Source organism: Lithobates pipiens, unplaced genomic scaffold (assembly GCF_037356315.1).
Source record: "Lithobates pipiens isolate NorthernLeopardFrog02 unplaced genomic scaffold, aLitPip1_a1.2 Scaffold_16, whole genome shotgun sequence".
NCBI lineage: Eukaryota > Metazoa > Chordata > Amphibia > Anura > Ranidae > Lithobates > Lithobates pipiens.
Genome location: NW_027507748.1, coordinates 603779603 through 603804662, shown reverse-complemented (window position 1 = coordinate 603804662; position 25060 = coordinate 603779603). Strand labels below are relative to the sequence as shown.

Sequence of the window (25060 nt, the reverse complement as noted above, 5' to 3'; positions counted from 1 at the left end):
ACATCCAGGGCCAGACTTACCATTGGGCTTGACTGGGCTCAAGCCCATGGGCCCCGCCCAATAGGGGGCCCCACCGAGGTACATAGTACTCGGCTCGGCTCCACTCACAGTCTTGCCCAATCCCACCCTATGATGGACATAACACAGGGACTGGGCGTGACTGTAAGCTGAGCCGAGTACACTTGGCTACACTCGTCTCGACGAGGACCCGAGAGCCGCTGTAACAACATATTCCGTGACCCATCACAGTTTGCTACGGAAGTGACCATCCATTGCCGCTATCTTGCTACACCCCATACTCATCCACAGTAAGGATACACTAAGAAGGAGTAAAGCGAACATGTTGTTACACCCACCGGAGTTTTGCATTTTAGACATATTTATAACATTAAAGTTAGTATATAGTGAAATACAGTACTTACAACTCTGTCTGACTACTTATATGTTGAATTTTAAAGCAGCGAACTTCTGTCAGATTAGTAAACCTGTGAGATGAGCAGGGTTGCAGCTGCTTTTAAAATTCAACATCCAAGTAGTCAGACGGAGATCTAAGTCCTATATTTCACTATATAAACTGACTTTACTGTTATAAATACGTGTAAAATGCAAAACTCTGGTGGGTGTAACAAGATGTCCGCTTTACCCCTTCTTAGTGTATCCTTACTGTGGACGAGTGTGGGGTGTACCAAGATGGCGGCGACGTAACGTCACTTCCATAGCAAACTGAGAAGGGTCAGAAAATATGTTGTTACACCACCGAGAGGACCCAAGAGCCGCCGAGATACACAGGACTCTGTATCTCGGCGGTGCCATTTTTAAACTTCAAGTCTGCAATGACAAGGCTGCAAATGACACTGGGGCAAGGCTGCAAATGACACTGACAAGGCTGCAGATGGATGGGCAAGGCTGCAGATGGACACTGATAAGGCTGCATTGATGGGCATTTAAATGTAAGTTTATTCCTTAAACTTCCCTCTTAAAAGTTTTTTCCTTAAAATGCCCTACTAAACTTGGGGTGCGTGTTATACGCCGGTGCGTGTTATACGCAATAAATACTGTAATATATAGAAGGTAGGGCCCGAAAGTGACTCAAGCCCAGGGGCCCCCACCAAACTAAGTCCTGCCCTGGCTACATCGTTATCACAATAAAAATATGTATCTCCTTGCGTCCCCAAATCTGGTATCTCAGGGTAGATGTACCTCATAGAGCATAGAAATGATAATCCATAGTGTAGTAGTTTTATGTATTCAGATTTATTAAAAACTAGCAGCAGGGTACTCGCATTTAAGAGCACTCATACACAGCGGTATATACATAAACCGAACGGTGCACTCCAGCGTCACTTCCGGTGTGTCTCTCTCTTTCCGACGCGTATTCGTCACCATCACGTGACTTGACAGGAATACTCTCCTCCCTGGAGAGGCGTGTGCCCGCCAACTGGGGGAAGAATTTACCTCAAGCTGGACATACATCCATAGGAGCTCAGGGTGCAATGCAGAACAGGAAACAATAGGAAGCAATGAGGGAATTTATTATGCAGTGAATGCTGACAAAAATGCATTGCATATACATTGCAGCCATCATCCCGATAAAAGTGTATATAGATTCAGTAACAAAACAAAGATCATATAAAGAACATTCAATAAACCTATGTGTCTTTATATTTAAAAAGTGAATAGACGAATCACAGCCCACTGGCGCTGCCAGTTTGGCACAGAATGAATGGAAAGAAAGCAAGGGGGGAGGGCAAGGGACGCTACAGAAACGGCTTGTATGTGAGCACCTCATTTAAACCTGTGGGGACATTGGCATTGAGTCACTCAATCCATACAGTTTCCTGTTGGGTATATATTGTTTGTATACATATGGATGGTTATCTATACCTACCCATATAATTTATATTCCCTGTTGGGTCAACGTTGTCTGCCTATATAGTTGTTAAAACTGGCATTAGCACATCATTGTTATACGCGTCCCCATAGCTATGGTGTGCTCTCTACACCTGGGCCCACATCCTTTGGTCTGATACATTAGGGGTGGGGTACGGCAAACATATGTTACTTACTATTATATTATACTTTATCATATTTAACTGTATGAATATTTGTTTTGGTACTTTTTAGATACTGTCTGTGAAAATATTTTTTTTTATTCTCTGGCCATATAGAATGTAGCCTAAACTCCTGAAGAAGCGTTTAATACACGCAACATGTACAGGAGAGCTTTTGTATACGTTCACTGTAAAACTGAATAAAAAGATTACAATCTAAAGAGAAATAGACATAACCCTTACTAGAAAAATGATTATAGGTCCCTGAATGGTGGTCATGGAGAATATTTTAGGGAATATAATTTAAAGGGATATTCTTAAAGCTGAATCTGGGCTGAGCAAATACTGTCTAAATACAAGAGGCATGCGTATTTATACTCAAATCATGGTCTCCCTTACACATCTATGTGGTAATCCAGAAGTACAACTGCTTCACTTTGTCTCTGTGCAGGAGTTTCCTGTAATAAAGACCAACCACTGTTGTTCTGTGTCCTGGTACAGGGTGACTGGCCTTGTATCCACCCCCCTATAGTTTTTTGCAGGCAGTCTGTAGTGGGTAGGATATAATTGCTACTTTCACAAGGTCTGGGTTTACAGGGCATTTGGTCCTTAGTGTTTCTTAAGAAATACTGTATATAAATACTGTATATATAAATTAAAGTTTTTGTGCCTGGAATTCAGCTTTAAATAAAACCATATAAATTTGAACATTGGCACTACAGATATACAGTACATAAGATCACTTTGCCTTATGGTATATGCACCTAAGCAACTTTGTCCTTAGCTTTATATTTCTTAAAAATTAAAGCAACTTGCATGCAAAACTTGCATGCACCTTAGTTTGCACCTGGGGATAACCTACTACCTGGATAATCACCAGCCAGGCAAAAAGCAATATATGCAGCTTGCCTCTGCAGAGCTTTACAATCTGGCAATAGAATACCCCCCCCCCCCCCCAAGCTGCTTGGACATGCATGTGATAATCATGATATGGACAGGTCTTAGCTGGAGTTTAACATTTGGCTTTGTTCCAGATTTTTAGGGAACCTCTCTGGAAAATAACTATAGTTAAAACAGCTTTGTGATCCTTGCTGTAACTGTATATGTAAATTTGTCGTGTAAACAAGTAGAAAAGGGTAATACTGTATATATTTTCCCAAAGCACAACCCAAATAATGAACATTGTATGCTCAGGCTCTCGCCTGCATTTACACCATATTTTTCTCCCTCTGAGCCTTTTCTCCCTTTCTTGCCCCCTACCCAATTGTAACATTCCTATTCTCTTCCCTTCTACCTTGTTGTATTTCTAGTTATTATATGCGTTATATGGTTGAAAACTGCTACTGTACATGGAATATTGAGATATCTGCGTAACAATTTTTTAATTTCCTAATACTTGGAAAAACATGTGAATAAAGAAATATTTGACCCGGAATGGTTTATGTAGACTGTTAACAGGCCTTTTCTTAGATCTTACTGAATTTTTCTTCCACAGGATGGAGTGATAACACCAAGGGACGTGGACATTGTCATGTCTGAGGGTCTTGGGATGAGATATGCTTTTCTTGGACCTTTGGAAACTGCCCACCTTAATGCGGAAGGTGAGATCACAGAATGTCCCCCACCCCCCCCCCCCCCCCACTCCACTGGCTTAAATCCTAATAATATCATATACAAAAGGTTAGCCATTACTAATGCCTTATGGTAAAGATCTGAAAAAAATCTGATTTTAAAATGATCAATTTTTCCCCCATGTCATGTGAGCACCAAGTAGGCTGTAAGTAAGGTCCGCTTCATACTTTTTGGTACAGTAAGTGCAAAAAATAGTTAATGAGATCGGTACCATTATATTCAATGACCAGGTTCTTGCATATGCATTTTCACTCTGTGTTTCTATTCAAGTAGTGTTTGACAGACATGTGTCTGCCTTTAGGAGAAATATAACTAGTGGCTATGAGCAACACAGCTTGTATTTTGCTGTAAGAGGACCATTACTGGCTGTTTCCTGACACTTCAGTTGTCTATACTGCACACATTAAAGGACAGAGGAAAGAAAGAAAAGGCATGAGAGTATGAGAGTTATATGCACTATTTAATTTGCCTTTCCCATACTCCTCCTCTAATCACTTTCCACCCGCGCTATATAGCTGAAAGACAGCTACAGCATGGGCTTCCAGTGTCAGGAGGGGATCCATAGACGTCCATCCGTAATCACGCTCTGTGATCGTCGGCTGATTACAGATCTGGGTGAAGGGCCAATCACAGTGGAGTTTTACCATATGATCAGCTGTCAGCCAATTACAGCTGATCACGAAAGTAAACACAAGCCAGTTATCCGCTTTTTTTAGCATGATGAAGAAAGCCAATAACAAACCCAATCAGTGCCTCATGATCAGTGTCACCTATCAGTGCAGCCTTAGCAGTGCCTCCCAGTGCAGCCTTATTAGTGCCACCTATCAGTGCCCATTAGTGCAGCCTTATCAGCGCACACCAGTAAAGGAGAAAAATTACTGGTTTGCAAAATTTTATAACAAACTATGATTTTTTATTTTTTTTTAAAGTTCTGTCTTTTTTGTTTGTTTAGCAAAGAATAAAAAACAGTGGGGATTAAATAAGGATGTATTAAACTGCATATTGGGATGATTGGATTATTGGCTGCAATGCTCAGAACTCTCATTAGATGTCAGTATATTTTTTACACACATGGGGATTGGGGGGGGGGGGGGATATCATGGCTACACATCCAAAGGAGCATATTTAACCAATTTCTAATAAAAATGTGTATAATTATTTTTCTACATGGGGATTATGGGTTAAATACAGTGCCTTGCGAAAGTATTCGGCCCCCTTGAACTTTTCAACCTTTTGCCACATTTCAGGCTTCAAACATAAAGATATAAAATTTTATTTTTTGTGAAGAATCACCAACAAGTGGGACACAATTGTGAAGTGGAACGAAATCTATTGGATTTTTGAAACTTTTTTAACTAATAAAAAAATGAAAAGTGGGGCGTGCAAAATTATTCAGCCCCCTTGCGTTAATACTTTGTAGAGCCACCTTTTGCTGCGATTACAGCTGCAAGTCGCTTGGGGTATGTCTCTATCAGTTTTGCACATCGAGAGACTGAAATTCTTGCCCATTCTTCCTTGCAAAACAGCTCAAGCTCAGTGAGGTTGGATGGAGAGCGTTTGTGAACAGCAGTTTTCAGCTCTTTCCACAGATTCTCGATTAAATTCAAAAAAATCTAAATTTTATATCTTTGTTTGAAGCCTGAAATGTGGCAAAAGGTTGAAAAGTTCAAGGGGGCCGAATACTTTCGCAAGGCACTGTATGTATGCACATCCTATGTAATGCATTAGACCTGTTTCTGATAAAAATAAAATATATGTATAATTATTTTTCTATATGGGGATAATAGGTGGAATATCATGGCTCCACCTTCCAAGGAGAATATTCAACGTATTTCTGATAAACATACATGTATAATTATTTTTATGCATGGGGATTATGGGGGGGGATATCATGGTTACACATTCCAAGGAACATATTTAACCTGTTTCTGATAAAAAAAATATGCATATAATAATTTTTCTACATGGGGTTGATTGGTGGAATAACATGGCTAAATGTGCAAAGGAACACCGTTGACCTATTTCTGATAAGAACAATAATCATGGGGATTATGGGTGGAATATTATGCCTAAACATGCCTTGATACACAGTTAACCGGAATGTGCATATAATTATTTTTCTACATGGTGATTATGGGTGGAATATCATGGCTAAACATGCCTAGGAACACAGTTGACCTGTTCCTGATAAGAACATGGCTATAATATTTTCTCTACATTGGGAATTATGTGTGGAATATCATGGCTACCCATTCCAAGGAACATGTTTAACCTATTTCTGATAGCAATATACATATAATTATTTTCCTACATAGGGATTATGGGTGGCATATCATGGCTACACATTCCAAGGGGCATATTTCACTTATTTCTGATAAAAAATATGTGTCATTTTCTCTTTCGTTCATTGACGGACACAGCATCTTGATCTTGACCTTAGGGTTATATCGCCCCTTTAGGAGAGAACTAGGCAGAAAGTGTTAAAAACAGCAAAACTGCACAGTCCCACCCAGGGGGCGGTCCTACTGGCTATAACACCTCACACTGCATCCAGCAGCTCAGTTTTTTCTGCCTTGTGTAGGAGAAGGACCTGGCTTCCGGTGGGACTATTGGTCCTGTGAATTTTTTATTTTTTCTGCATTTTTTATTCCCGTGATCTACAATCAATAGCCAAGCTGGGTGACAGGCTATATAATATAGATCCTGGTAGAGTCCCCAGCCTGGTCATCGAGTGTAAGCAGACCTTGGCTACGTGCTGGGTCAGCCACGACATTCCCTGTCTGATCCAGGGGCGGCCAGTGAGCTTTTTGTGTGACTTGCCTTAGGTCCCTAAGCGGTGACAGGTGAGTGTGGGTCAGCATGGCGTCCAGAAGTTGGCACTTCTTCCCCAGACATCCCTGTCATGGCAACCGGTTCCCCTGCACCTACGGTGCCTATGGACGCTCTGTCGGCGGTCCTGGAGGCCTTTGTTGCCAGGGTGGAAGTGGCGTGCGGGTGCAAGGGGGGTAAAAAGTGCCCCCTGCCCCCACCGTCTTCTGGGGAAAGCTCTGATTCAGATTCGGGCCCCGCTGTGGCAGGCGGCCTCTGTTCTGACATGTCAGAGGATGCAGACCAGGACCGTTCAGACAGTGAGAATGACTCAGTGTCCGGGTCAGTGCAAGAAAAAGCGCTTGTAGGAGCACCTATCACAGCGGTGTGGGATACCCTAAAGATGGAGGATATGGCAGGGGCATCTACAGAGGTGTCAGTCCCTTTTGGGTCCCACAAGCCGGCCCGCACAGCTAAGGTGTTTCCTTACCCAACTTATTTTGATAAATTTATTTACAAGGAGTGGGGGAAAATGCAGCGGGCCCTTTCAGTCCCAAAACGTATGGCGGTGCATTACCCCTTTGAGGAGAGTCTCCTGAAGAAATGAACATCTCCTGCAATTGTTGACCCCCCGGTATCCAGGTTAAATAAGGTAACAATGATTCCGGTGGAAGGGACCCCTGCTTTTAAGGACTCTGCCAACAGGAGGGCCGAGGTGGTTGCCCTGTCCATGTTTACGATGGTGGGATCAGGATTGCGGCCAGTGTTAGCCAGGGCCCTGGTGTCACAGACGCTTACTGGATGGGCTAAATTGTTGCACCGTGAGTTGGAGAAGCAACAGGCTTTCCCGGTCTGCGTGGAACTGGCGGACCAGTTGGTGCAGGGCCTTAAGTATGTCTTACGGCTGATGTATGTCTGATGCGGCCTTAGATACGGCCCCCTTGCTCTCTAGAGCCTCAGTATCAGTAGTAGTGCTACGTCGCCTGATTTGGGTGAAATGCTGGTCTACAGACCAGGCATCTTAGAAAGCACTGGCGGACTTGCTATTTGGAGCCTCGCTTGATGACTTTATTAAGAATGTTACTGGGGGTAAGAGTACGTTGCTCCCACAGTCCAGGAAAGGTAAGGAGCCACGCCGTAGGCAAGGGCCCTCCTTTTCCGCTCAGAAGGGGATTTTTCGTCCACCCAGGTTGGCAGGTAAGCGTTCCCAGCCCGCTGAGGGACAAAAGCGTCCCTGGTTTCGCAAGCTGAGCAAGCCTGCAAGGAAATCTGTTACCGTATGAAGGTTTACCCCCGCCCGACTCTCAGGTGGGGGGTCGCCTTCAGGAGTTTGTAGCTCGGTGGACCTACTTTCTGACCAGTGGGTCTGCAAACTGGTTTCATCAGGATACAAGATAGTTTCTTTCTTGTCCGCCAAACTGATTTTTTTTTCCGTCCAACCTTCATCTTCTTCCGGGGTCGCCGGGAAGCCCTGTTCGGGGCAGTACAGGACCTGCTGCTGCGCAGGGTGATAGTGCCTGTACAGACACCGTAAGGTTTCAGGGATTCGACTCCAATCTGTTTGTAGTCCCAAAGAAGGAAGGGGTCCATCCGGTCCTGGACTTCAAGGCCCTCAACAGCTTTGTGAAAGTGCAAAGGTTCAGGATGGAATTGGTTCGCTCAGTGTTCGCTACACTCCATCAGGGGGATTTTCTGCCATCCCCGGACATCAAGGACGCATATTTGCATGTCCCCATATGCATCAAGCATCAGAGGTTTCTGCAGTTTGCGGTCGGGGAGGAGCACTACCAATTTGTAGCTCTGCCTTTTAGCCTGGCGTCGGCACCAAGGGTCTTCACCAAGTTGCTAGCCCCAATTTTGGCTTTGCTAAGGCAGCGAGGGATCACAATCGTGGGTTACCTGGACGACCTCCTTCTGAGGGCAGCTTCCGCCTCAGAATTAAGGGAGTATGTGGCACTCACCATGGTTGGGTACCGAACCTACAGAAGTCGGTGTTGGTGCCAACGCAACACCTGGAGTACCTGGGCTTGCTTCTGGACTCCTCAGAGACGAGAGTCTTTCTCGCTTCCGAGAAGCTGCAGACTCTTCAAGCTGTGGGGAAGTTGTTGGTGTTCCGCATGTGGTCGTTGCTGCGTTTTGCATGCAAGTCCTGGGTCTCATGGTAGCCACTTTGAGGCCGTACCGTATGCTCAATTCTACACTCAAGTCTTGCAATAGGAGATCCTGTCCAAATGGGACAAATCTCTGTTGTCCCTGGATTGTCAAATTTGGGTGAGCCAGCTAGTCAGGGATTCCCTGCTCTGGTGGCTGAGGTTGCCAGCCCTTTGGTCCGGGAAGTCGTTCCTTCCTCTTCATTGAACAGTGATCTCAATGGACGCCAGCCTGACCAGTTGGGGGGGAGTTTAGGGTTTACAGTCGGCCCAGGGGCACTGGACTCAGGAAGTATCCCGACTGCCGATCAATGTGCTGGAACATCGGGCGATCAGGTGGTGCCTCTCCACATGGTCACAGACGATGCAGGGGTGTTCAGTCAGGATCCAGTCGGACAAAGCCATCAACCATCAAGGAGGAACAAGAAGCTTGGCTGCAACACTGGAGGTTGCTCAAATCCTGCGGTAGGCAGAGCGGCGTGTGCCGGCTCTGTCGGCCGTGTACATTCCGGGCATAGAAAACTGGCAAGCGGGCTACCTAAGTCGGACCAAGGGGAATGGTCGCTACATCCGGATGTATTTCGACTCCTTTGCCTAAGGTGGGGCATGCCAGATGTGGATCTCCTGGCTTCTTGACTCAATCAGAAGGTACAGATGTTTGTGGCCAGGTCAAAAGATCCCTGGGCGGACACAGCAGATGTGTTGGTGGTTCCGTGGGGGCATCATCGGCTGATTTATGTTTTCAGCCCACTCAAACTTCTACCACGTCTGCTTCGCAGAGTGGAAGCCGAGGGGTTTCAGGTGATTCTGATTGTCCTAGATTGGTCTCTGCGTCCATGGTACACCGACATAGTACGAATGGTGTCGGATGTTCCTTGATGGCTGCTGATGCCAGAGGACTTTCTGTAGCAATGTCCAATACTTTATCCTGCTTTCCTGTCACTGACTTTGACGGCATGGCTGTTGAAAGCCAGGTGCTAAGAGACCGAGGTCTGTCGGATTCGGTAATCTCCACTATGCTGAGGGCAAGGAAGTCATCTTTTAACATAGATTTATCATCGTACGTGGAAAGGCCTACATCTCCATGTGTGAGGAGATGGGGTGGTGTCCGCGCACATACTCAGTTTCCAGGATCCTGCTGTTTTTGCAGCAAGGAGTGGATCAGAAACTTGCCTTAAGCACCATTAAGGGGCAGATATCAGCTTTGGCTGTCTTTTTTTCAGCTACCCTTGGCAACTCATTCATTGGTGAGTATGTTTGTTTGTTCAGGGGGTTTGACATGTGGCGCCTCCGGTTCGACCACCGCTGCCTCCGTGGGATTTGAATCTGGTGCTCTGTGCTTCAGAAACCGCTGTTTGAAAACATTAGGGAGATCCCCTTATTGACACTCTCTCAGAAAGTAGCCTTTCTAGTGGCTGTTACATCTGCCAGGAGGGTTTCTGAGTTGGCAACCTTGTCATGCAAGTCTCCCTACTTGGTCCTGCGCTCACAGCCTTCGTTTCTTCCAAAGGTTGTTTCGGCTTTTCATCTAAATCAGGACATTGTGCTTCCGTCCTTATATCCCCGGCTGTCACACACCAAAGAGGTTGCTTTGCATTCCTTGGATGTGGTCTGGGCTCTGCGGGTGTATCTGTCTGCTACGGCTCCTTTTCGGAAGTCAGACTCCCTGTTTGTATCGGTGGCTGGTCCGAAGAAAGGCCTGGCTGTCTTGTCGGCCACCATTTCTCTGTGGATCAGACAGATTGTGGTGCAGGCTTATGCCATAAGGGGGCGGGCGCCTCCCTTTCCTGTCACAGTATATTCTACCAGGGCAATTGGTGCCTTTTGGGCTTTCCGACATCAAGCGTCTGTTTCTCAGGTGCGTAAGGCGGCGACCTGGTCGCCCATTCACACTTTTACAAAATTTTACAAGGTCGATGTTAGCGCATCTTCAGATGCTTGCTTTGGCCGCAAGGTTTTGCAGGCGGCTGTTTAAGGCTGCAACTCCTCTTTTGAGGAGCTCTGGTTGTTATGGGTGGAGTTATTTTCTTGCTGTTCCCACCCCTCATTTTTTTGACACTGCTTGAGGACGTTCCTAAGGTCAAGATGAAGATGCTGTGTCCGTCAATGAACGAAAGAGAAAATAGGATTTTTGTACTCTGTAAAATCCTTTTCTCTGAAGTTCATTGACGGACACTGCACTCACCCCTGCTATTTATGTTTGCACTGCTTTTGACAAACTGAGCTGCTGGATGCAGTGTGAGGGGTCATAGCCAGTAGGACTGCCCCCTGGGCTTTACTGTGCAGTTTTGCTGTTTTTAACACTTTCTGCCTATTCCTCTCCTAAAGGGGCGATATAACCCTTAGGTCAAGATGAAGATGCTGTGTCCGTCAATGAACTTCAGAGAAAAGGATTTTACGATGAGTACAAACATCGTATTTTTCTACATTGTGATTATGGGTGGACGATTATGGCTAAACAAGTCTAGGAACAAAGTTGACTTGTTTCTCTTACGAACATGGGTATTATTATTTTTCTACATGGGGATTATGGGAGGGGGGATATCATGGTTACATTCCAAGGAACATATTTAACCTATTTCTGATAGGAAAATGCATATAATTATTTTTCCACATGGGAATTATCTTTGGAATATCATGGCTACACATTCCAAGAAGCATAGTGAACATTATTCTGATAAAAATATGTGTATAATTATTTTTCTACATGGGGATTATGGGTGGAATATCATGGTTACAGTTAACAAAGAACATATTTAACCTCTTTCTGATAGGAATACAGGGATTATGGATGGGATATCAAGGCTACACATTCCAAAGAGCATATCTAATCTATTTCTGATCAAAAAAATATATGTATAATTATTTTTCTACGTGGTTATTATGGCTAAACAAGCCTAGGAACACAGTTTATCTGTTTATGATAGGAACAGGGGTAAAATGATTTTTTTACATGGGGATTATGGGGGGAATATCACGGTTACACAATACAAAAACATATTTAACCTGTTTATGATAAAAAATATACATGTAATATTTTTTTTCATAGGGATTTATGGGTGGAATATCATGGCTAAACATGCCTAGGAACACAGTTGACCTTTTCCTGATAAGAACATGGCTATAATATTTTTTCTACAAGGGGATTATGCGTGGAATATCATGGCTATACATTCCAAGGAGCATATTTAACTTATTTCTGATAAAAATATATGTATAACTATTTTTCTACATGGTGATTATGGGTGGAATATTATGGCTAAACCATACAAGGAACACAGTTGACCTGTTTCTGATAAGAACATGGGTATAATTATTTTTCTACATGGGGTTATGGGAGGAATATCATGGTTACACTTAACAAGGAACATATGTAACCTGTTTCTGAAAACATTATGGGTATAATTATTTTTCCACATGAGGATTATGGGGGAATATCATGGCTATGAACTAGAGTTGGGAAAACCGTTCGAGCTGAGCAAAAGTTTGGCCCAAACATCGCTTGTTAAAGCAGGCAGGATAATCGCGCTGCCCACAGACAACCACAACCATCACAGAGGGTGGTCAGGAATAGACCCTTGTCCTCATCTGCCCTAAAGCAACCCCCCATGTTGAGGGCATGTGGCCCCGCAAATCTTCCCCCCCCCCCCCATCCTGACCTGAAGGGCTGCATGCTCGGATAAGGATCTGGTATGGATTTTTTTTTTTTTTTACATTGTGGCGCTGCCCCAATGCCATTTTTTTTCTCTTGCTGGCAAAGTTTTTTTTTTCTTTCAGCTGACAGTGGGCAAGGCCGTTGATGGCTGATGATTCATCCGTTTCTGGGGAGCTGGGGGTCAAGCATCCCGCTGAAAACAACACACATTTGGGTGTTCGCCAAATGGTCAGCTCAGCTCGAAATGATATTCCACCTTTAACCCCCATGTAGAAAAAAAAATACAATTTTACAGCTGCAGGTATATAAATCAGCAAGTGAACAGTTAAACATTAGCAACTACTTATTGCAACATTGTATCAAGCACTGCAGAAAAGAATAACATATTTTGAGTAACAAGAGTCATTACCATATATGTGTGTAAAAAGTACACATACATCTAGTTAGAGTTCTGAGCATTGCAACCAATTATCCAATTCATCCCAATATGCAGTTTAGACATTAAATACTACCAAAAGAAAGCGCTATTTGTTTAAAAATAATGATAATAATTTTGTTTGGGTACAGTGTTGCATGGCCGCACAATTGTTTTTCAAAATGCAACAGCACTGAAGGCTGAAAATTGGCCTGGGCAGGAAGGGGGTTTAGGTGCCCAGTAAGCAAGTGGTTAAAGAAGAATCCCACAGCTCCTTATGAATGAATGAGTGACTTGTATAGCACTACCTATGTGAACTGAATCGCCTCAGGGTGCTTCCTTGCCACCGGTGTCCATCTGCAGCTTTTACGTGATACACTTACAACACATACAACATTGACATACACATACACATATTACGGCCAATTTTTTTGGACAGGGTCTAATTAACCTACCAGCATGTCTTTGGAGTGTGGGAGGAAACCCACGCAGGCACAGGGAGAACATGCAAACTCCAGGCAGAAAGTGTCGTGGTCGGGATTTGAACCAGCAACCTTATTGCTGCCAGGTGAAAGTGCTAACCACTACACCACTGTGCTGCCCTGTCAATCGCAGGGTCTGACATGACCCAGTGCTTCTGCTCTTAGCAGTTCATGACTGACACTCCAAGCAATTCCAGATTAATTTCTTTTTTGCTCAGCATGCATGTGCTATGTGCCAAGAGTTGTCAACATAAATTTTATCTGGAAGCACTGTGACATAGCCCTGGGTAATGGGATGCAAGAGTAGTACATTTTAGCTACTAAAGAAATGGGCCAGGTGTCCAGTTCTGCTTCCCCAAATACCACTGTCCCCAAACTGTTTGGGTGGAGTCTGTTTTGTTAGTTATACTAAAATACGTTCTTTACTGCTTACTCCTGCAGTAGAGTAATTAAAGTACTTTAATGCAAGTGCATTATTAAGTCATAATCTCCAAAAATCAGCATTAGCCTTGCTTCCCTCCACCCTCTGTAAAAATGCATAGTATTTAATCACACCATAACTTATCTTAGTGTTGTTTTTTATATGCTTGTATATTTTTTTTAGAAGTGGGAGTCTGCCTCTTTAATATATGAGTAAAAGATGTTGTGGTAGCATGTATAAAAGTGTGTATCCCTCCTAAAGCTCCAAAAGTTGTTCTGACAAGCAGGATATGCATACAGAATTTACAATTCATAAAGCATGGTCTATAGCAAATATATTATGCTTGTGATTTTTTACCTGAAAGATAAAGGTCCAGTACAAAAGTACAGTACTCCCTGCAACCAATCAGATTAATTTTGTACTGATCTAAATTTTGTAAAAATTAATTGATTGGTTTTATATATATATATATATATATATATATATATATATATATATATATATAAACCAATCTATCCAATATTTTTTTGTAATCGGGCCCTAAAACGTTTCTGTCTCTGTGCCTTTTTTCTTGGATTCAGTTTTGTTCATTGTGAGCTGTTTTTAGTGAACTTGTAGAACATAGACACCTTAAAGCGGAGCTCCGGGCTCCTTCAGAAAAAAAAAGGTACAAATACTGTAGCTGCTAACTTTTAATCCTAGGACACTTACCTGTCTCAAAATCCAGCAGTGTCTTCACCCCAGCCAATTTTTCAATCAGCTGTCGGATGCTGCTGCCGCCATCTCCACTGAGGGAAACCGCCAGCAAAGCCTTGCAGCTTCACAGCCAGTTCCCTACTGCGCATGAACGAAGCGGGCTGCGCATTGAGTGGCCCCGCTCTAAAGTGTATGTATATGTAGAGTAATATCTGCGCTTAGTGAGTAAAAGATAAATGTTATTAAATAATGAAATGTGACCTGCAGCTGAACACTATAACCCAGATATTGGGCACCAGACAACAATACAAATAAAATGCAGCGCTAGGTTATGCACAAAATTACCTTATGTATGACTAATGTGTCAAGAAAGTGCAAACTTGCAATTCAGTGCAATGAATGTGCAATAGTTTACACAACCAAAAAACATACAGTGGTGTGAAAAAGTGTTTGCCCCCTTCCTCATTTCCTGTTCCTTTGCAGGTTTGTCACACTTAAGTGTTTCGGAACATCAAACCAATTTAAACAATAGTCAAGGACAACACAAGTAAACACAAAATGCAATTTGTAAATGAAGGTGTTTATTATTAAAGGTGAAAAAAATCCAAACCATCATGGCCCTGTGTGAAAAAGTGATTGCCCCCTAAACCTAATAACTGGTTGGGCCACCCTTAGCAGCAACAACTGCAACCAAGCGTTTGCGATAACGTGCAATGAGGCTTTTACAGCGTCCTGGAGGAATTTTGGCCCACTCATCTTTGCAGAATTGTCCTAATTCAGTTACATTAGAGGGTTTTCGAGCATGAACGGCCTTTTTAAGGTCATACCACAACATCTCAATAGGATTCAGGTCAGGACTTTGGCTAGGCCACTCCAAAGTCTTCATTTTGTTTTTCTTCAGCCATTCGGTGGTGGACTTGCTGGTGTGTTTAGGATCATTGTCCTGCTGCAGAACCCAAGTTCGTTTCAGCTTGAGTACACGAACAGATGGTCGGACATTCTCCTTCAGGATCTCTTGGTAGACAGCAGAATTCATAGTTCCTTTTATCACGGCAAGTCTTCCAGGTCCTGAAGCAGCAAAACAGCCCCAGACCATCACACTACCACCACCATATTTTACTGTTGGTATAATGTTCTTTTTATGAAATGCAGTGTTCCTTCTACGCCAGATATACTTGGACACACACCTTCCAAAGAGTTCCACTTTTGTCTCATCGGTCCACAGAATGTTGTCCCAAAAGTCTTGGGGATCATCAAGATGTGTTGTGGAGAAATTGAGGCAAGCTTTGATGTTCTTTTTGCTCAGTAGTGGTTTTCTTCTTGGAACTCTGCCATGCAGGCCATTTTTGCCCAGTCTTTTCCTGATGGTGGAGGCATGAACGCTGACCTTAACTGAGGCAAGTGAGGCCTGCAGTTCCTTGGACGTTGTTGTGGGGTCTTTTGTGACCTCTTGGATAAGTCGTCGCTGCGCTCTTGGGGTAATTTTGGGCGGCCGGCCACTCCTGGGAAGGTTCACCACTGTTCCATGTCTTCGCCATTTGTGGATAATGGCTCTCACTGTGGTTCGCTGGATTCCCAAAGCTTTGGAAATGGCTTTATAACCCTTTCCAGACTGATAGATCTCAATTACTTTCTTTCTCAATTGTTCCTGAATTTCTTTGGGTCTCGGCATGATGTGTAGCTTTTAAGGATCTTCTGGTGGGCCTTACTGTGTCAAGCAGCTCCTATTTAAGTGATGCCTTGATTGTGAACAGGTGTGGCAATAATCAGGCCTGGGTGTGGCTAGAGAAATTGAACTCAGGTGTGGACAACCACAGTTATAGTATGTTTTCACCTTTAATAATAAACACCTTCATTTAGAAATTGCATTTTGTGTTTACTTGTGTTGTCCTTGACTATTGTTTAAATTGGTTTGATGTTCCGAAACACTTAAGTGTGACAAACATGCAAAGGAACAGGAAATGAGGAAGGGGGCAAACACTTTTTCACACCACTGTATGAAGCCATGCAAATGTGCAATAAAACAAGCAACAAAATGCATATAAGAAAATGCACAGACGTGCGTTAAAGTGCAATGTGAGTGCATAAAAAACTGAGCTGATAGCAAAAAGTTCATGTATAGCTGAAATCCAATGAAAGTGATCTCAAGTGCAATATGGAGCGTAGACCAAGTGCCTGACACCGTGATTCCCATCGCCCCATTAGGATAAAAGGCTTACCAGTGAGCCTGCAACCTTCCTTACTCAGGGGGGGTCAAACAGTGCTTAGTAGGATCAAGGATCCATTGATGAAATACTCAAGAGTCTGTGCACATGAGATGGTAGCCAGACAGACAGCATCAATGGCAGGAAGTGACAATATGTAAAGAGGGAAAAAAATAAATAAAATTAGTGTAGAGCAGGGATATGCAATTAGCGGACCTCCATCTGTTACAAAACTACAAGTCCCATCATGCCTCTGCCTCTGGGTGTCATGCTTGTGGCTGTCAGAGTCTTGCTATGCCTCATGGGAATTGTAGTTCTGCAACAGCTGGAGGTCGGCTAATTGCATATCCCTGGTGTAGAATGTCTCTTTAAGGCCTTTTATTGGTAAAAAAAAGCTGCAATGCTGCATACATAAGAGACCGGAAAAAATGTGCCAATTCGAGTGAACACAAAGTAATTTCTTGCAAGTAAAAGATCCATACAAATTTTAAGGTATGGATTATGGAGAAAAAAATGCCTGAAGACAAAAACAGCAGCTGTAAAAATGTCCAGTGTGCATGAAGCCTAAACTTTAACAAAACTTTGTAATATGAGGACAAACCCAAACAATTCATTTAATTTTCAAATCTGACACCCCTTGTGCTATGTAGTGTATGGTAAAGCAAATTTCTTTCCTGTTGATTTGGGAATCTCTTGTGCCAGGCAATTGTCTTCTCCCAGCGGGGGCGGGCAGGGGGAGCCATCCTCTGCGGGAGAAGACATTGATTATTGCTAGTGGCTATAGCAGCCACTAGCGATAATTGCAAGAGAATATGGCAGACTGGTTCTACCCAAGTTGATAGATCGATCAAATTGGCACATTCAGCCTGCCCATTAATGGTTTGAATCTCATCTGGTTCCCACTGAATTCAATTCAGATTCAAACCATGTATGGCCCACCTAAAGGAGATCGTACAATCAGATTATATAGTATATGGCCAGCCTTAGAGAGAATCATTAATATGAGCCAGTTGGGCACCATAAGGTTTCCTGCTCACAGTCTCAATGTTGCTCCGAGATCGCAAAGCTCCACCCAATGCATTTCATTATTAATGACATCATCAGGGTACCCGTGAAGGGAAATGAAGGGTCCACATGGAGTGCACCCAAGAGGGCAGGTGAAGTGTCCCCATGGAGAGCACTTCTTAGGCATAAATGTGCACAAAGGATTTGGCTGTCTAAACGTTGCACCAATTTATTGAAGCACTTTTTGATGGGCAATTGTTGTTCGTTGCCCAATATCTGGGTTATAGAGTTCAGCTGCAGGTCACATTTCATTATTTAATAACATTTATCCTTTACTTTATATATACATACACTTTAAAGCGGAGCTCCACACAAAAAGGGGAAGCTCTGCCACATTTGGCACTATTCGGGAGGGGGGAGCGGATAAATAGTTTTGTGGAGTAGGGTGTGTGCCTTTCCTCCAATCAGCTGTCACACAGTGTAAGCCAAGAATCCACTTCTACTGCAGAATGAGGTAGTAAAAATTCAAACGCAATGTAGGAATTCTAAAGAATATAGCAAGCTGAAGACAGCAGATATACATGTAAAACTGATGTAGGGAGATTTGTTTAATCTCTGTGCATCATCTGAGGCTGTTCACATCACTGGGTATAGGAGAGGGTTTACAACCACTTTAAAATAAACTGTCACCAGCCTATAATAAACTTTGAAGTCATCCTCATCTAAGATGGCCACCGTGCACCTCCTGTTCCAGGGTGTTTTTTTAGCTTTCTCCGTCTCACGTGGTTTTCTCTACCTGGCTTTGCCTTCAGTTCAGAACATAGCACAATAGGAAACTCCTGCATATCCTTAGAGACCTGGTTAAAAGGTGAATTGGACTAAATCCTAAAGACAAACTAAAGGGGACATTGAGAGCATCGAAACGAGAAAGAAACCTGAGAAATGAATAGACTGCAAGGCTGCAGCCCAGGGAAAGAAGAATCTGTTCTTTATTGTAACAAGGACAGTTGTAAAATAACATCCAATAGTTTCACCTGATAGCATTGTGAACAGATTCCACAGCTGATGTCTCCTGCAATCCTCCCAGAACTTCTCAGTCATATGGAAATTGATGCAGATGGCCTACACATTTTACAGCCGGTTCACACAGGGGCGACACGACTTTGAACACGACTTTTGGAGGCAACTTGGACACGACTTGAACACTACTTGGGGCAACTTACAACACGACTTTGTCGCCCCAGGCCAGGCGACTTTTGCCGTGGCCAATCAGAGAATGAGCTTTGAAGGGGGAATTAAAAAATAATAATTTGGCGTGGGTCCCCCCTCCAAGAGCATACCAGGCACTTAGGTCTGGTATGGATTCTAAGGGGAACCCCCCTACACCGAAAAAATGGCGTGAGGGTCCCCCCAGATCCATACCAGACCCTTATCCAAGCACGCTACCCGGCTGGCCAGGAAAGGGGGTGGGGACGAGCGAGCGCCCCCCCCCCCCCCCCCCGAGCCGTACCAGGCCCTCAATATGGCCCCCCTACCCCAAAGCACCTTGTCCCCATGTTGATGAGGACCTCTTCCTGACAACCCTGGCCGTTGGTTGTCGGGGTCTGCGGGCGGGGGGCTTATCGGAATCCGGGAGCCCCCTTTAACCACTTGCTTACTGGGCACTTAAACCCCCCTCAGTCCCAGACCAATTTTCAGCTTTCAGCGCTGATGCACTTTGAATGACAATTGCGCGGGCATACAACACTGTACCCAAATGAAATTTTTATCATTTTTTTCCCACAAATAGAGCTTTCTTTTGGTGGTATTTAGTTACAGCTCGGAGTTTTATTTTTTGCTAAACAAACAAAAAAAGATGCAAAAAAAAAAAAAAAAAAATCATGTTTTAATAGTTTGTTATAAAATTTTGCAAACGGGTCATTTTTCTCCTTCATTGAAGTGCGCTGATAAGGCGGCACTGATAGGCTGCATTGGTGGGCACTGATGGGCTGCATTGGTGGGCACTGATAGGCTGCATTGGTGGGCACTGATAGGCTGCACTGGTGGGCACTGATAGGCATAGTTAAGGCGGCACTAATAGGCACAGATAAGGCGGCACCGATGGGCACAGATAAGGCGGCACTGATGGGCAAAGATGGGCACAGATAAGATGGCACGGATGGGTGGCACGGATAAGTGGCACGGATGGGTGGCATGGATGGGCACTGATAGGTACCACAGATAGATGGGACTGATGGGCACTGATAGGTGGCACTGATAGGTGGCACTGCTGGGCACTGATGGGCGGCACTGCTGGGCACTGATGGGCGGCACTGCTGGGCACTGATGGGCGGCACTGGGGTGCAGCACCTTTGAGGCAGATTGGGTGGCACTGTGGGGTGGCACTGTGGGTGGCACTGTGGGTGGCACTGTGGGCACAGACGGGGGGCACTTACTTTTAGTTATACTTCAGGATGGCACTGCGGGAGGCAGGTGGGCACTGGCAGGTGGCATGTGGTGCCTTGCATTGCTGGCCGTGATCGGGACTGATGTCCCGATCACGGCCGCCGGTGATCGGCTTTTTTTTTTCTCCTCGCGCTGTCAGCGCGAGGAGGAATAATAGCCGATTACCGGCTCCATTCTATCACATGATCAGCTGTCATTGGCTGACAGCTGATCACGTGATAAGGGGTCGGGATCGACCCCTTACACGGATCGGTGATCAGGCGAGTCTCACGGACTCGCCGATCACAGAGCGCGCCGCGCGCGCCCCTCAGGGGGCGCGCAGGCCGCTCGTAACCGGGACGACGTCAATAGACGTAGTCCCGGAAATCTAGGTCCGCGCTAATGCCGTCATTCGGCAATAGCGCGGTACCCAAGTGGTTAATAAGGGGGACCCCAGATCCCGGCCCCCCACCCTATGTGAATGAGTATGGGGTACAATGTAATTGATGTAATTGATGTAATTGACCCATTCACCTGTGAAAAAAAATGTACAAAAAAAACACAACACACAAGGGTTAAAATAGTTTATTGCACAGCTCTGGGGGTCTTCTGGGGTCTTCTCGCCGGACTCCTCCGCTATCTTCTGCTCTTTTGTTAGCTCTTTCACTAGCGGAGGAGCCTGGCTTTCTTCTTCGCCGCCGCCGCCCTCTTCTTCCGACTTCGGGGGTCGTGTCCCCCTCCGCGCCTTCTTCTAGCTCTTTTACAAGCGGTGGCCCGGTCTTCTGTCGCCGCTGCTGCCGCCGCCTTCTGTTCTTCTCTTCAGGAGATGTTGCCTCGTCGCTGTCGAACAGAAGACTGCGGCGGCGACAGAAGACCGGGCCACCGCTTGTAAAAGAGCTAGAAGAAGGCGCGGTGGCCCGGCAAGAAAAACCGAAGAGGGGGACAAGACCTCCGAAGTCGGAAGAAGAGGGCGGCGGCGAAGAAGAAAGTCGCGCTAGTGAAAGAGCTAGCAAAAGAGCAGAAGATCGCGGAGGAGTCCGGCGAGAAAACCCCCGAAGACGGAAGACCCCCGGAGCTGTGCAATAAACTATTTTAACCCTTGTGTTTTGTTTTTTTTGGTACTTTTTTTTTCCACAGGTGAATGGGTAGGGGTGCATTGTACCCCATACTCATTCACATAGGGTGGGGGGCCGGGATCTGGGGGCCCCCTTATTAAATGGAGCTCCCGGATTCCGATAAGCCCCCCCGCCCGCAGACCCCGACAACCAATGGCCAGGGTTGTTGGGAAGAGGCCCTTGTCCTCATCAACATGGGGACAAGGTGTTTTGGGGTGGGGGGTACGGCTCAGGAGGGGGGTGGGACGCTCGCTCGTCCCCACCCCCTTTCCTGGCCGGCCGGGTAGCGTGCTCTGATAAGGGTCTGGTATGGATCTGGGGGGACCGCCACGCCATTTTTTCAGCGTAGGGGGGGTCCCCTTAGAATCCATACCAGACCTAAGGGCCTGGTATGCTCTCGGAGGGGGAACCCACGCCAATTTTTTTTAAAATAAATTTGGCGTGGAGTTCCCTTTTCAGAGCTGATAATTCTGTGAGAGTCGCCTCCGTATAGACGCAGATCCAACTTGTAGGCGACCTCCATTGAAATCAATGGGTACAAGTCACCTACAAGTCGGATTGAAGTAGTACAGGAACCTTTTCTGAAGTCGGAGCGACTTCAGTAGTGTGCATTAAGACGGCTCTCATTCACTTACATTGATTTTTACATGTTGTCCGACCTGAGGCGACTAGGGGCGACCTGAAGTTGGATCTGAGTCGCCCCTGTGTAAACCGGCTCTTAGGCTTTATTTTTCTGCCAGAACTTCCTAAACTTGCCTTTGACATTAGGGGATGCCCTCTGAATCCCCTCAGTAGGACACAGCTTAAATAAACCTAATTGGTTAAACTCTGAAAAAGAGGCTGCAGTGGTTATAAACAATACAATAACCCCTTTGGGAACAAGGATTCTTTATGAAAAGAGTGAACTGTGGTCTCTTTTCTCTTTTCCAGGTATTTGATCTCCCTCCAAAATGCCTTTACTCTTGCCAGCAGCTGCAAATGCTTTGATGTACAGGTGTCCTAAAATGTGTCTAGGTCAGTGTTGTATAATCCAAGCAGATGCCTTGGGCCTAGTGGATGTCCAGGAGGCCCAACTAAAACCTTCATATGCCTGCAGTAAACCAGGGTGACAGAGCAATTAAAGCTGTGCACCAGGCTGTCACTGCACAATAAAGAATGCTCTTGTAGGCAGTTGGAGACTTTTCATGCAAAGATTTGTTGGACTACACAACACCCCCTCCCTATGTTGAGGAGAAGGGTTGGTATTCTTTAGACCTGATACACTTCCTGTCCTAAAGGTGTCCTAGGGTGACAATGTTGCTTCTTCTTAGATACAGTATAGTATCTCCTTATGATAGAAAATTATTATTATACACGATTTATATAGCGCCAACAGTGTACGCAGCGCTTTACAATGTATAGGGGGGACAACACAATTACAGTACAATACAAAAGGAACAGGAGGGCCCTGCTCATAGAGCTTACATTCTAAAGGGAGGGGTTGGTGGTACAAAAGGTAATGGCTGCAGAGAATGATTTGATGGGGGTGGCTCGGGGACAGGTAGGTGGGTGTGGGATAGGCTTCCCTGAATAAATTAGTTTTCAGAGAACTCCTAAAGGTGGACAGGGTACGGGCTGATTGGACAGACTGGGGCAGGGAGTTCCAGAGGGTGGGAGAGGCTCTGTAGAAGTCTTGAAGGCGAGCATGAGAGGAGGTAACAAGGAAGCTAGAAAGCAGGAGGTCCTGGGAGGAGCTGAGAGGACGATTTGGGCAATATCTGCAGATGAGGTTGGTGATGTAGATGGGAGTGATGTTGTGGATGGCTTTGTATGTTATGGTTAACGCTATTGAGCTGTTTGCAGGATAAATTAAAGGAAAACAGCCTGAACATAAGAAAATGTATGAAGCCACCACATCTAAAGGACTTGTACACTGCAATATATACAATTGGTGTTCTTTAGTTTAGATAAATGTAGAAACACTAGTGCAAAACAAGATGGCGCTCAGATTTTAAGTTATTTTTCATCCGGTAATCATCTTGTTAACACTTTCTTTGCTCCCTGATGAGCAATCAGACAGTGATCAGACATTTGACTGGTGGTTGGGAGGTGTTGTATCACCTTCTCACTGCCTGTTTTAGCCCTTTAAATGCTGAACTACCACACCATAACCGCATTGGTTGTGTGCAGTTGTGTAGCAGTTTTAGTGTAGCAACCCTTCCCTTGAATGAGTTGCGGGAGAATGAGGTATAATTCTAATTTGTCCAGCATACTCATATTGGCATCAAATTTTCTGAAGAAATCACAATAAATTATGAAAAAATTATGGAAAAAAAATGGGTAAGGGAAGTAGGGGATGGCACAGACTTTCCTTTTTCTGTTGTACTAATACTCTACGGTAAGTGAATATTGTCACCCAAGGACAGGAAATGTGTTACAGGCATGACCATCAGGTGAAAATAATATAAATAAAATGCTTAAAAAAAGGTCCAGTAAGCTGCAATATAATACATTTAGTTATTTGGTTTAGATACAATTTAATATGCTTCTTTAGGACCATGTATCCACATTTTTCTGTTCCTAAATATAGTTAGTTATTTATTTACCCCTCAAAAATATTTTTTTCTCATATAATGGTTTCTGGTCCTTTTGTCTTTATACCTTTTTATTGTTGCTTCAGGGTTCAAGAGTTACTGTGAGCGCTATGGAGAAGGCATCCAGCGGGTACTGGCAACTTTTGGACCAATACCACATTTTTCTGGCGATGTTGCAGAAAAAATTGACCAGGTATGTGGATGCTGATCATTTCTATTCTCTAAATAGACATGCACAGACATAATGAGAGAAGACACCAGAGGGTGCTAAGTTTACTGTGGAAAAATTAGTTGAATAAGGACAGGTGTTTAGGTGACTGACTTTTTTTAGGTTCACACAGGAATAAAGTATTACTGATTTGTAAAGTAAAAAGAATAATATAGGCTTCTTTGGAAGAAGCATTGCATCAGCAAGCAAAATGGCTGCTTCTGGTTTGTATATTGCTATGTATTTAGTGGGTATGTTGTAAGGGAGCTTTACTGATCTTCTTCTTGCATCATTGCTGTTGGGATGTGTTGTAACACAGACAGCACCAGTTTGTCATGACTAGCAGATAATAGCTTGGATCATATCCATCTGAAACTATGATGCAAACCATTTTTGTCTCTTTGCAGGCGTTGTGGGATGACCAACCTGATCAAAGTGATCAGCTGAAGGCACGGAGAGAATGGAGAGACGCATGTCTGAGTCACCTGGCTAAGCTGAAGAAAGAAATGAAAAAATGAATAAAGTGTTTACATCAGATTCAGAGTGTCATTCAGTGCACCTCATGCTAATCCCAGTTTGTTGGCATTGGCCTACAGTGCATTCGCCAGAGTTTTGCAGTGTACTGTTAGGAACTGCGCACTGAATATATAGGTAAAGATAGGAGCCTGCATTTCTCAGCTCCAGCATTTAATCATTATGAAAATAATAAATTTTTGATATGAAGATTTTCATTATGAATAGATTTTTTTCTTTTTTTTTTTTTTTCTTTTTTGATTTAAATCTGCTTTGAAAATACTGAGGCTGTGCAGCAGTTTGCTGTCAATGTCATGCACAACTAATCAAGGCTCTCTAGTGGTAGCTTAGTACATAGGATTACACTGCTTTTAAATTGATATCAGTTCCTGGGTGATTTGCAAGTCCATTCTAATCTCTCATTGGGGAGAATTGACAACACCACTACAAATTCTGTTCCTGTGACATAATTAGGACAGGAAGACATAGACAAAAATAATAATGTAACAGAGAGTTTAAGCTTTCCCCATTTACTGAAAAAAAGTCTGTGTCCCCACTGGGGAGATTTCCCAGTGCTTCCTGTTCTGAAAAGAAAGTGAGAGAAGAGCACAGACCGCAATACAAACCTGTTTCTGTCTCTCTCGCATTCTGTTTAAAACTTATAAAACTTTTGTTTTAATTCAATCTTATTTTATTCAGAAAAAAGGC

The 25060-nt window shown here is 44.2% G+C and overlaps 1 protein-coding gene across 3 annotated transcripts in view; it reads left to right on the top strand.

Annotated features, from left to right (window-relative positions):
- Positions 1-24562, top strand: part of CRYL1 (crystallin lambda 1) — a 211959-nt gene extending 187397 nt beyond the window's left edge. For all 3 annotated transcript variants that reach the window (XM_077484005.1, XM_077484006.1, XM_077484004.1), the window contains exons 7-9: positions 3547-3652; positions 23718-23824; positions 24247-24562. In XM_077484005.1, the coding sequence (XP_077340131.1) occupies positions 3547-3652; positions 23718-23824; positions 24247-24357 (324 nt within the window). In that variant the 3' untranslated portion in view covers positions 24358-24562. The remainder of the gene's footprint in view (positions 1-3546; positions 3653-23717; positions 23825-24246) is intronic.
- The last annotated feature ends 498 nt before the right edge of the window (positions 24563-25060 follow it).